The sequence below is a fragment of the Podarcis tiliguerta genome (genome assembly GCF_965153285.1).
Source record: "Podarcis tiliguerta genome assembly, chromosome: 3".
Taxonomy (NCBI): domain Eukaryota; kingdom Metazoa; phylum Chordata; class Lepidosauria; order Squamata; family Lacertidae; genus Podarcis; species Podarcis tiliguerta.
The window spans coordinates 31572739-31585863 of record NC_139536.1 but is presented as its reverse complement, the minus strand read 5'-3'; the positions used below and the strand labels follow the sequence as shown (position 1 = coordinate 31585863).

At 43.3% G+C, this 13125-nt stretch overlaps 1 protein-coding gene across 6 annotated transcripts in view; it reads left to right on the top strand.

The window, feature by feature from the left end:
* CDC42BPA (CDC42 binding protein kinase alpha) overlaps positions 1-13125 on the top strand; it is a 153627-nt gene that overhangs the window by 38402 nt on the left and 102100 nt on the right. For all 6 annotated transcript variants that reach the window (XM_083434380.1, XM_083434379.1, XM_083434378.1 and 3 more), the window contains exon 3: positions 7881-7964. In XM_083434380.1, coding sequence (XP_083290506.1) covers positions 7881-7964 — 84 coding nt within the window. The remainder of the gene's footprint in view (positions 1-7880; positions 7965-13125) is intronic.

The following is a 13125-nucleotide window of genomic DNA, read 5'->3' as shown; positions in this document are numbered from 1 at the left end:
CTTTTAGGGGAGCAGGCTCAGTCTGAGCTGGTGTTTCACTGGTTTGGTAGTACCCATACAACACTAAAATTTCAGTATGGTAATGATTAATAGATCCATTAAAATGTCAACTCAGTGTGCAGCATCTGTGAACAACGAAAATCCCATGTTTGGGCTTAAGAAAGGGGGAGTGGGGCTAACAAGTACCCTAAAAGATGTATATGGTATGGCTGTGTTGAAAATGCTGTGTACAATTCTGGTTGCCTCATCTCAAAAAGAATATCCTTGAGCAGGAAAAGGTACAGAAAGGACAAACAAAACCTTCATGAAGTTGGAACACCCTCCTTATGATGCAATGTTTGGGGGGCTTTTTTTTGTTTGTCTTAGAAATAATACATAATAGAAGTTTACAGAAACATTAGATGGAGAGAATACGTAGAGAGAAAGGTTTTGTCCTTTCTCATTTTTTTAGAGCTGGATTGGAAGTAGAGTCAGGGCAGACAAAAGAAGCACTTCACAAAATATAAAATTTGTGATGTGTTTCAGTGAGATGTGGCATTTGTTTGAACCCTAACTTCCCTTTTGTGTACATGTGTTGGACTTGTTAGTACAGATAACATCTCCGTCATAAAGTAAATGAACCAGACTGAGCATGCCTGCTTCTGGATGAAATTTTCTGTCTCTATACTCTGAAGGGTTTGGACAAGGTTTAACCAATTATTCCGGATAATTGCAGTTGTCACTGAAATTTAGTCTATTGCAAAATTGAACTCTAATATTCCTTTTTGGAAAGTGTGTAATTTTTAGGGGAGCTAAAGAGAATAGCAACATTTCACAGGAAAGTATTATATCTGCTGATAATTTCTAACCCTTAGGCAGCATGATCCTGAGCTCTGTGTAGTATAGGGAGCCTTAAGCCAATACAGGCTTTTCAAGTACTGTAGTCTTCCAGACCAAATTAAGATCTTCTTGCAGATGTGGGACAGGGTGGAGAGGAGAAGGGGTGTCATTGAGCGATGAGATGGTGGTTTACACGAAATCCCTCTGCTTTGCAAAGGCTTCTTGCTGGAGCAAGAGACTGCAAGACGAGAGGAGTTAATTACAGTTCCTTGGTATCAGACCTTCAGTCTGCATAACTTGGGATAGTTTACAGGGGAAATCCCTGGGGTATACTACAAGGAGTCCAGGCTTTTCTTAATTTAGAATGAAGAATTGGGTGTGGCTGTTTCATCTCAGTGTCACTTTATTCCAAGACATGGATTATTTATGCGAATCTGAATGTTGGACTAGATGACCCTCTGGGTCCCTTCCAACTCTGCAATTCTTTGATTTTATGAAATTCATATGTGTGCTGCCCTTAAAAGCCAAATGAGCACAAAATGACTAACATTCCTACTACCTCCAGTGTGTTTCTTTTTAAACTATTGCTTATCCAAAAAGCAGTAGGAATCTGTTAGCAATTTTTTTTTTATCCAGATAGCTGCATCCATTAAAATAATTGAAGAAGGAACGGCAATGTGTTGATGTACAAGTACATGAGAGACCAAACCTTGTGAAGAGGCAGAAAGAGTTTGACAGCAAGCCAGGAAGCATGACTGTTTGTGGGAAATATGGAAAACAGTTGGAAGAAGGATTTTGGCTTCTTTCTCCTTTCAGACTAAAACCAAAATGTTTATATCAGCACATACCAAGCATTTTTAGCAGGCTGTTCATGGAGGAAAAATACACTTAAAAATATTAAATTTTCAGATTTAATAAATCAGTGACCAGACTTTTGCAGAGAAGGGATGAAATAGTGTAATTGTCACTTTGATTTTGTTTCTCTTTGCTGTTTAACTGCTGGTTAGAGAGCTTTTGAAGGTTGTGAAGTGTGTGTGTGTGTGTGTGTGTCCTCAGTCTTGTTTCCAAGCTCCTTTTCCCATGTACTTTTCAATTCTGTTAGGGGCCCGTCAGTAGTGTCTGTCAGTGCCCTATATATATTAGCCAACAGTCCTTTCCCAGATTGCCCTCTACTGTATTAGCAAAATGGCCTCAAACCTTGTGAGGCCCAGACCCAAGCATCTCAGGTCCACCCAGAGCTGTTCCTGGGCGACCGGTATATTATTCTTATAAAATTCTCTAAGCTTGAAATAATGAGGAGCAGATGGGAGACACTTCCATGTTTGAAAGGTGTTGAGAATAAAGCGATTTTTCATAGTACTGCCATGTTCTCATTCCAAAAAGGTGTGGACCTTGGTTCAGCAATACCTTCTACAGTGTGGTCCGATGTTTACAAGATTTTAAAATCATGAAACAAAGTTGGCGGAATTGGAATGCTTCATAATACAAGTCAGTATTGGGCAATCCCCACCCCCTCATCTGATTTTGTGTATAGAATTTAAAGTGATCTCTTACCCTTTAGGGACGCGGGTGGCGCTGTGGGTAAAAGCCTCAGTGCCTAGGGCTTGCCGATCAAAAGGTCGGCGGTTCGAATCCCCGCAGCGGGGTGCGCTTCCGTTGTTCTGTTCCAGCGCCTGCCAACCTAGCAGTTCGAAAGCACTCCTGGGTGCAAGTAGATAAATAGGGACCGCTTACTAGTGGGAAGGTAAACGGCGTTTCCGTGTGCGGCTCTTGCTCACCAGAGCAGCTTTGTCACGCTGGCCACGTGACCCGGAAGTGTCTCTGGACAGCGCTGGCCCCCGGCCTCTTAAGTGAGATGGGCGCACAACCCTAGAGTCTGTCAAGACTGGCCCGTACGGGCAGGGTACCTTTACCTTTTTTACCTTACCCTTTAAAGTATAATTATTTAAAATCTTCTGCCAGCACTTGAGAGTAGATTGATAGAAGGGAGAGGCGGAGGATCCTAGCCAATATGATTGATCCCTCAGCAGATTTCTTTAGCTTTCCAAGAATTTTGGCCAGAAATGAGAATCGATTTGTGTTGGGAGAAGTGAGCATAAGAATATGTTCCCATAGCACCTGCAATGAAAATAATTCTGCCCATTGGATCCCACTAGATTTTATGTACTTGAAATTTATATTCTCTATTTTCCTGAAAAACTCCAATTTGTAACCATCTTAGCAGGCACATTTAATTAAATCCTGCACAAGAAAAAAATTAGAATTTTTGTCCAATAACTACTACTCTTGTTTCTGGAAAGTTATGGGTCTTTAGCCAACAATCCAGCTCCCTTATCTCATACTGTATTGTGTTCCTTGTTTCTAAGTACGTGATCTTAGCAATTATCATGGTAAATGTACATAGAGGCAAACAGAAGTTTATTAATTTCCCACTTGTCCTCCTTTGTCTATAAGCAGATTGTGTGTAATGTAAAAGGCATGTGGGTTGCATAACCAGACATTTTGGATTGTGGTTCTAATGCTTTATTTAGTTGCATATCAGTATGCTTTTTAATTGTTGTAGCAACCAATTGGTATGTACTTTTGTTCTGAAAATGCAGAAAAACTTGATTAAGTCTAAATATTTAATTATTATTTTTGGTGATTTAAATCAGTCCATTCTGACATATTAGGACATTCTCCCTTTAAACCACTTTTAGAACAAGAAGAGTTTTATCCTTGCACTATAAATTTGGATTTAAGTCAGACTATTTTGAATTGCTTTTCCATTGTCATTCTCATTTCTGCTTGTTTTCTTTCTTTGTTTACCCATGTTGCCATTTGCCTGTTGCCTTTTAGGTTCCCATAAAGCCACAGCACTGTTGAAATAAAAAACTGTTAAAATTACAATAAAAATGTCTTCACGAAGAAAGGAGAAAACATTCCAGTGCTTTTATTTTTCCACAGAAATCTTTCCTTTTCGTAAATTCATTACTAATAATGAATTGATGCAAATAATTATTAGGCAAGCTTGATAGTTTCAAAGTTTTTAGCTTTGTTCACTAAATGCATAAGTAAAGGGAAAGGTAAAGGGACCCCTGACCATTAGGTCCAGTTGTGACCGACTCTGGGGTTGCGGTGCTCATCTTGCTTTATTGGACGAGGGAGCCAGCATACAGCTTCCGGGTCATGTGGCCAGCATGACTAAGCCGCTTCTGGAGAACCAGAGCAGCGCACGGAAACACCGTTTACCTTCCCGCTGGGGCGGTACCTATTTATCTACTTGCACTTTGACGTGCTTTCAAACTGCTAGGTTGGCAGGAGCAGGGACCGAGCAACGGGAGCTCACCCTTTCGCAGGGATTCGAACTGCCAACCTTCTGATGGGCAAGTCCTAGGCTCTGTGGTTTAACCCACAGCGCCACCCGTGCCCCTTGCATAAGTAAAAGAAACATGCAAAATTGGCTGTTCTCTAAGCAATAAGACAATTTTCTGATGCAAACTGAAAATGTTCCAATTTAAATTTTCTGGAAATCTCGCATCACTAGTGAAACCTGAAAAGAATTGCACCCTGTCTGATTGATCACTTGCTTCCCTCTTTTTTGTCATTGGCCCCCTAGAACACAAAATAAAACTACTGTAGATCATTTTCAGAAATACCCTTTTCTTTGTTTTACTTGGGGAAGCTTTGCCTGCTTGCTTGTGATTGGCGTGTTGAAGTATCTTACAGTTCATATGTAACTTATTAAAACTAACTTTAGTATCTGTTTCAAGTATAAGAGCTAGTTATAAGATGCTGTTTATTTTCATTTTAAAACAACCTCCTGTTTTTCTTGCTTGCTTTATCTTGAATCTCATGTATAAAGAACTTTAATTTGAACCTTGGATTTCACCAAGGATTTTGCTAAGTTAGAATCTGCCTTGTCTGCTTGCCAGACGTTGCTCCATACTTTTGAGAGAAAATAAGAGGAAGGTATGGATTGGACCATTGCCTGGCCAGACCAGAAAGCTTGCAAATTTCCACAGTCCTCTTGTGCCTCCCAGTTTGGGAGTAAAATAAGAGGTAGGTTAGCCAGTTAATGAATTTACAAAGGAAGGAAGAGGTGGAAATAAGTTCACCGTTGTTAATTTTTTTAAACAGGATTTAAAACCAGTTTCACATTCTGAGTTCAAATGCTGGATTAAGAGTGATCTCTGGTTAGTTGGCAGGATCACGTAGTGAGGAGAGAAGTTAGGGGAAGAGCGCACAGTACCATAGCCAGCTCCTGCTTCCTAAGTCAAATTCATTGTTACCGGTAATTCTGAACCAAATTTCATGCAGCCTGAGAGTGTCAGTTTAGTATTGCTTCCAGAATGGCTTAAGTTAAGAAAGCTTTCAGGACCTGTTGTCAGTTTAGCTAGTCCAGCAGGCCTTTCACAATGTAACATACATTTTATCACATACATTGATATAAAATATGTGTTTAAATGTGATTGTTTTTAGCAGATTACTCCAGAATTTGTGAACACATACAAAGTGGTATGAAAATTAACTGATGTGTCCATCTCTATGTTTTGTATATGTACACAAAACAGTAAACGGGGAAAATTCATGTACAACCAACATTACTTTTAACTGTGCCATAACATAAACTATGAAAAGAAAATAATCTTCTTCTGAGGATTACTTTCACCTTAACTGTGCCCTAATAAAGTGCTATGATGACTTCTAGAGAAGTTTTTAGATTTTTAGATAAGAACACTTTAGTTCTGATCAGTAAAACACTTAAGAAAATTGCTATGGTATAATAATCACAATCCTACACAATTCCACAATCCTACACTTGTAAAAATAAAATAGAACCCAGGAATATATGAAAATGAAGGGAAAATCTGTACCAGCTATACTATATGAGAAGTACATTTAACTATTACTAGTGGTAGGCACAAACATTTTCAAAACAAAGTTTAAATTAAACATTTTCTTCTGTCCCTTCATTTTCATATATTCCTGGGTTCTATTTTATTTTTACAAGTGTAGGATTGTGGAAGAGGTCAGACTTGATTATTATACCATAGCAATTCTGGGAACTAATAACTATTCCATCCAAGTTTTCATGTTTCCTGCTTTATACTTTTATAAGAATTTAGCACGGTGTATTAGCTTGAGACTTTGCTTGGGCTCATGAAAGAGACTTTCATCAAGCTGTCATCTGCTGCAGCATTTGTCCCACAGATTCATTGGCTCACACCAAGAATGGATAGATAGACAAGAGGGCAAGGTTCAACCTTATTTTATTTTTGTCGATAGCCCAAAGGGAAAAATCAGATACAAATCTTTGTCACAGAGTACCAATGTGTGAACAGGTAGAAACAAAAATAATTGTTAATATTTTTTTAATTGATTGGGAATTTCCTTTCCGAGTGATGGCAGTATGGAATGTGACTATTTAAAATGCATTCATCAGTGAGTATTTTCATTTTGGGTGTGGCGTACTCCTACTGCTATGTGACAAGCTGTGATTAGACTTTTGAGTTCTCGTTTTATGTTTTCTACAAGTTTAATAGAATTCAATTTATTTATTTATTTATTTATTTAACAGCTTTTCTGAATAACTTAAAATTTAAAAAACTTTAAGCAGCATCAAACCTTAAAAGGTATCATAAAAACAGATATAGCATAAAAGTAAGTGTTATAGAATCAGGAATTTGGTGTTCACGGGGTCCCGTCTTGTGGGTTAGGGAAACCTATTTAGAACCAGCCTTGCATTCATGGCCTGGGAACTGCTTCAGTGTGGTGGTTTCTCACACCATGAAGGTCACATCAGAAACCTCTGGCTATATATGGGAGGGGTCCATGCTGTGACTTGTTCTAGAAACTGGAGCAGTGTTGGCATAGGAACCAGCCACAGCATGGACTCCTCTCACAGGCCCCTGGGCTTCTGCTATCACCCCAATGGCACAAGAAGGAGCCATGATGCAGTGGTTACCCAGGTAACGTACTGAAGGTCTTTCTTTTTTATTATGCAGATTGAGATGATAACTGAGACAATAGAATTACATATCCTGTTTCATTATGCAGGTGGGAAGAGGTCACTTCTTAATGTAGTAAATTATCTCAGTGATGCTTCTGTGTCTATGAAATACACTCCCCAGGCAGGCAAAAATCTGCTGCTTTTAAAATTTCCTGTTATCATTCGTCTGTTTCTGTAGTTTTTAAATAGGTTTTTACTTTTCTTGCGTTTTAAATCTGTTGCTGCTATTTTTCGTAATTGTTGGATCCTGTATCACAATTGCTGTTGTTTTAATCCCTCTTCCACTTTGTATGATGCCTCGAGAGTGATAGCTGTTGGGTATCTAATAAATGTAATTAATAAATAAAAATTAGAGATAGGGTTTAATGTCTTTCAGCCTACCTCAGATATGCTAATCTTCTTACATATAGGGAACTTTGTATGCAATGGAGCATTAAAAAATCTGTCCATCTTGCATTTCAAGTCTGAAGGGGCACATTTTAGCACCAGAGTTTATCATATTTGGCATAATGTTTCTTTTAGGGCTTTGTACTGCATGATCTGCTCCCTCTGAGCTGTTGCTTTCTTATTTTCTTCATAGAATCTGCTGGCCTAAAACAGTAAAATCGTAATATACTCAGTCTGTGGTTATGTCATTAAGTACAGTGGTACCTCGGGTTACATACGCTTCAGGTTACATACGCTTCAGGTTACACACTCCGCTAACCCAGAGATAGTGCTTCAGGTTAACAACTTTGCTTCAGGATGAGAACAGAAATCGTGCAGCGGCGGTGCAGCGGCAGCAGGAGGCCCCATTAGCTAAAGTGGTGCTTCAGGTTAAGAACAGTTTCAGGTTAAGAACGGACCTCCGGAATGAATTAAGTACTTAACCCAAAGTAGCACTGTACTTGGTACTGCAGCATATGTGAAATCTAAACATCTGTTGGTACAAATTTCTTCAGTAAAATTTGAAGTTATGCAACCATTATTTGCAGTAAGATTGTATGAAAATGAACTGCACTGGAAATGTATTGGTGTATTATGAACATACTGTAGAGATATATATTAAAAACTAATTTTATCTTTTCAGGTTGCAGTAGTAAAATTGAAAAACGCAGATAAGGTATTTGCCATGAAAATATTAAATAAATGGGAGATGCTGAAAAGAGCTGAGGTAAGACTCTCAAGAAATGTATACTCAAGCTTCTGTTAAGATTATTAGTTTTGGCTTCCATTATTGAAATAAAATATCATGAAATAAATGCAGAACTAGATTATTTATAAACACAGAACATTTTGGGAAATAATGCCCAATCTAAAACATTTCCATTTCCAAAACTCCTTCTGCTTTGTATGCTTAATATTACCCTGCTTGCAAAAATGATTTAAGATCTTTCCTTCAAGTTTTGATGTCTAACTTTTAAAATACAGATTTTGGTCTGCTAAGATGTTTTGATATGGATTCTGCAACCAGAGAAACCCCAAAATGTGTTTACAGAGTACCTTAAAAGCTACTAGGCATATATACAATTTGCACACAGTTCTGTGTTTAGAAATAATCTAGTTCTGTTTGCAGAACCAGGCTTCCAGGCATAGGTCCCTTGCTGGGAACAATATGCCATAATCTGTATGTGCCCAAGAGTTTCTGTGACTGGATCTCAGCATTAAGCATATTGGTCTATACACTTTGGTCATATTACTAGATTGAGATACATCTACAGTGCCCAAGAGTGTGCCCCCTGTGTACAGATCCTTATTTATATCAGTGTACCAGTAGTATTTTGCGGTCTATTTGGATTTTGTTCCTTAAGTGACAGATATTAGTAATGGTTGATGGAAACTCCTTATACTTTATAAATAGCTGTCAGGGAACTGCCATCGGCAGGACAGGAGGTGCCAAGGCTCTCTGAGGTAGAGAGAGACGTAACACCTGAAGAGGGAACCAGTAGGGGGCGAACAGGAACGTCAAGGGAAGGAGAGTCGGAGGAATGGCTCAGAGATGCTTCCAGCGAAAACAGTGGGGAGGTCTCAGGACCTCCTATAGGGACACCTGTTCCTCGCCGGAAACTGTCACGCAGAGAGTCCAGAAGACGTGTTTCCGTTAAGGAGCTTTTATGTTGGAAACGTTTCCGAAAGCAACCACTTTCGGATTCTGCTAGCGATTGACGCAGCCATGCTGGAGGGGCTCCGTCACAGGCAGAGGTCTGAGAACCTGTTCAAACTCTGAGGGACTTGCAATTTACACACAAGCAGCTCTTCATCCCATCACAGCAATCCGAAAGTCACCGAAAGCTAGCTTGTGCCAGGGAGAGGCATCATGAGCGAACCAGCAGGAACCGGAGAAGCAGGGGCAGCTGGAGGAGGTCCGAGCCTGGAAGAAAGGTACAGGACGTTGGAAATCCAGCTTGCCTTGCAGACGGCGAGGCTGGAAGAGAGGAGGGCTCAGGATGCAGAGAGGGGGAAGGAGAAAGCCACCCCGCTCACCAGAAAGATGCCAGGATTGGTGCAGAAATTTGGGGGGGACCCCAGAAACTATCATGCTTTTAGGACAGAGATGCAATACGCTCTCAATCTGCAATTTGATGACTTCCCTGATGAGGAATCGCGAGTGGCTTTTGTAATTAGCCATCTCGAATCAGGGGCGAAGGACTGGGTTAGACCCTTGATGGCAGCAAATAATGAGATCCTAAAGGACACAAGGAAGTTTTTTCGTGCCATGGACCTGATGTTTTCCAGCGACATTGAGCAGGGCGGGGTGCGAAGGCAGTTAATGGCTTGCAAACAGGGGAACCGGACTGTCCGTGAGTACTGGACTGAGTTCACTATGTTGATTCATAGATTGGGGTGGGACCTGTCTGCGGAGCCCATTCAGATGCTTTTCGAAGAAGGACTCTCTTCGTCCTTAAAAGATGAACTTTCCCGGACCCCCAGAGCGGAGTCTATGGACCAGCTGACTAAATCTGCGCTGGCCATAGGAGCGCGCCAGGAAGCGAGGGCTTTGGAGAAGCGGGAGGGGAAAGGAGAACGTTGGAGGGAGCTCCGCATTCCAGACATTCCAGAGCAGCCTTTCCCGCCGGCAGAGCCGATGGAAGTGGGAACAGCGCGGGCGCGCGCAGTTTCAAACATCGGTGAAGGGCGGAAGAAGGAGGGAAAGAGCGCCAAGAAATGTTATCTCTGCCAACAGCCAGGACACTTTGCCAGAGTCTGTCCACGGAGAAAGGAATGGCAAGGCATGGCAGGAGCTGTTGGGGGAGAGGAGGAGGAAAGCAAGGAGCAAGTAAAAGCCAACGCCTGGCTGCCGTCGGGGCACAGCAGCCAGGCTCAAAAGCAGTGAAAGTGCCCTCACCAGAACCTCCCAGACCTGCTCTAGTGATAGAGGTGTTGCTAGAGCTGCCAAACGGACACCCCCTACAGATCAAGGCCCTTCTGGACTCAGGCAGCTCCTGTAATTTCATGAGTAAGGAGTTCGCAGCGGAGCACCAAATACAAACCCTCCCCTTAAGTAAACCCCTGCAGGTGACCACGATTGATGGCAGAGAGTTGTTGGGAGGAGAAGTGAACCAACAGACAGTCCCCATGATAATGAGGGTGGCAAGGCACACCGAGAGGATAGCGTTTAATGTGGCCACCTTGGGAGGAGCCCCCATCATTTTGGGGATGAGCTGGCTGGCACTACACGATCCTCTAGTGGGCTGGCATCAGAGGGTGGTCTCCTTTGGGTCAGCGCATTGCCTAGAACACTGCAAACAGGGGAAGGATCCAGGGGGAGCCAGGCTCACCCTAGCTGGGATGGAGGTAATGAATAAAGGGGAGGTGCCTCCGCAATATGCAGATCTGAGCAACGTATTTAGCGAAAGAGAAGCGGACAAACTGCCGCCGCATAGACCCTTTGACTGTCAAATCAACCTACTCCCTGGGGCTCAACTCCCAGTGGGCAAGCTGTACGCCATGTCAGACAGGGAGATGCAGGAGCTGAGGGAGTTCATTGACAAAAACCTGAAGCGAGGTTTCATCAGAGAGTCCCGAGCGGTGGGGGGCAGCCCAGTGTTTTTTGTGGACAAAAAAAACACAGATAAGCCGAGGCTTGTAGTTGACTTCAGGGCCCTAAATGCCGTGTCGGAACCCCTGGCTTTTCCTATGCCCCGAATTGATGACATTCTGACCAGGGTGAGGAAGGGGAAGATTTTTACAAAACTGGACCTGCGGGGGGCGTACAATCTGATACGCATAAGGAAGGGGGATGAATGGAAGACCACCATGTTCACCCCTTTGGGAGCATTTGAATACCTCGTAATGCCCTTCGGTCTCCAAGCCGGCTCCGCATGCTTTCAAAGTTTTATCAATCACGTCTTGGGACCGTTACTTTACAAGAATTGTGTGGCCTTTTTGGATGACGTGTTGGTGTATTCCGAAGATGAAGAGCAGCATGTGAGGGACGTGAGAGAAGTGTTGGGCCGGCTGCAAGCCAATCAGCTGTGGGTGAAACTGGAGAAGTGCCAGTTTCATGCCAAGGAGGTGGAATTCCTGGGGTACCGCTTGTCAGACAAAGGATTGGCCATGGATCCAGGCAAGGTCCAGGCGGTGCTGGAATGGAAGACACCGAAGACCAAGAAGGATGTGCAAAGATTCCTGGGGTTTGGGAACTTTTATCGGAAGTTCATTAAGAACTTTGCACACTTGACGACGCCCATCACCGACTGCCTCAGTAGCAAGAAGAAATTTGTTTGGACGGCGGAGGCAGAGCGAGCTTTTGAAGAACTGAAAAGGGCTTTCGCCTCGGAAGAACAACTTCTGCATGTGGACCTACAGAAGCCCATGAGAGTGGAAACAGACGCGTCAGACAGAGCGGTAGGGGCGGTACTTCTTCAGCCGGGAAGAAATACGGCGGAGTGGAGACCGTGTGCCTTTTTCTCGAGGAAGCTGAATAAGTCCGAGCGGAACTACACGGTGTATGACAGGGAACTACTCGCCATTCACGAAGCGTTCCGGAGGTGGAGACATTTATTGATTGGGGCACAACACAAGGTGCAAGTGTGCACCGACCACAAGAATTTGGAGTATTGGAGAACAGCTCGAGTACTCAACCAACGACAAGTGAGATGGGCACAGGAATTTTCCAAATTCCACTTCGAGATTTGTTATGTACCAGGCCCAGAGAACGTCAGGGCGGACGCTCTCTCACGCAAACCAGAGTATTTGGAGGGGGAGGGGGCAATCGAAGAAATACATGTCATTCCTGAGGACCGCTGGGTGTGTGGGGCGGCGCTGGTGGGGAGACGAGAACTGGTAGAGGAAACGGAAAATGACGAATATGCCCAAAATAAACTCAGAGGTCTCAGGGGAGAGGGTGAGAGCCCGGAGGGTTTTGAGGAAAGAAACGGGGCATTGTATTACAAAGGGGCACTGTATATACCAGAAGGTGAATTGAGAGGGAGGGTACTCAAGCAGTTGCATGATAGTCCCACGGCGGGACATTTTGGACAACACAAGACCATGTGGATGGTCACCAGGGAATTTTGGTGGCCCAAGGTGAGGGAAGATGTAAAGGAGTATGTAAGAGGGTGTGACCAATGCCAGAGGGCCAAGGGGGAAAGAAGGGCGCCGGCAGGGTTATTAGAACCATTACCCACGCCAGAACGGCCTTGGGAGGCGGTATCAATAGATTTTATGACGGATCTGCCCAAATCCAAGGGGAAAACGGCCATTATGGTAGTAGTGGACCTGTTAACTAAGATGTGCCACTTTGTAGCATGTTCACATGCAGTCACAGCGGAAGAAACAGCGAAGTTGTTTGTAGAACACATCTTCCGGCTGCACGGCGCCCCCTTGAGGGTGATCTCAGACCGCGGCAAACAATTTACTTCCAGGTTCTGGAGGAAGCTCATGAGCTTGCTGCACGTGGAAGTCAATTTTTCGACTGCCCGGCACCCTGAAACCAACGGGCAGGCGGAAAGAGCAAATGGCATCCTCCAACAATATCTGAGGTGTTATGTCAATGACAGAGAGAATGATTGGGTCGAAAAGCTGGCGCTGGCAGAATTTGCCTACAACAATGCGGAGCATGTGTCCACAGGAATGAGCCCCTTTTTGGCCAATTACGGGTGTCACCCCAGGGCATTCCCAGGGGAGGGAGGCGAGAGATGGAGCGTCCCAGCGGCCGAACATTTTGTAGAAGAGATGGAAGCGATCCATCGTCAGCTTCAGCTCAACTTAGAAAGGGCCAAGGCACAATATAAGAAGCAGGCAGACAAGAACAGAAGGGAAGGTGAAACAATAAGGGTGGGGAATCAGGTGTGGCTGTCCACCCAAGGGTTGCCGTTCAAAGGGGGTTGTAA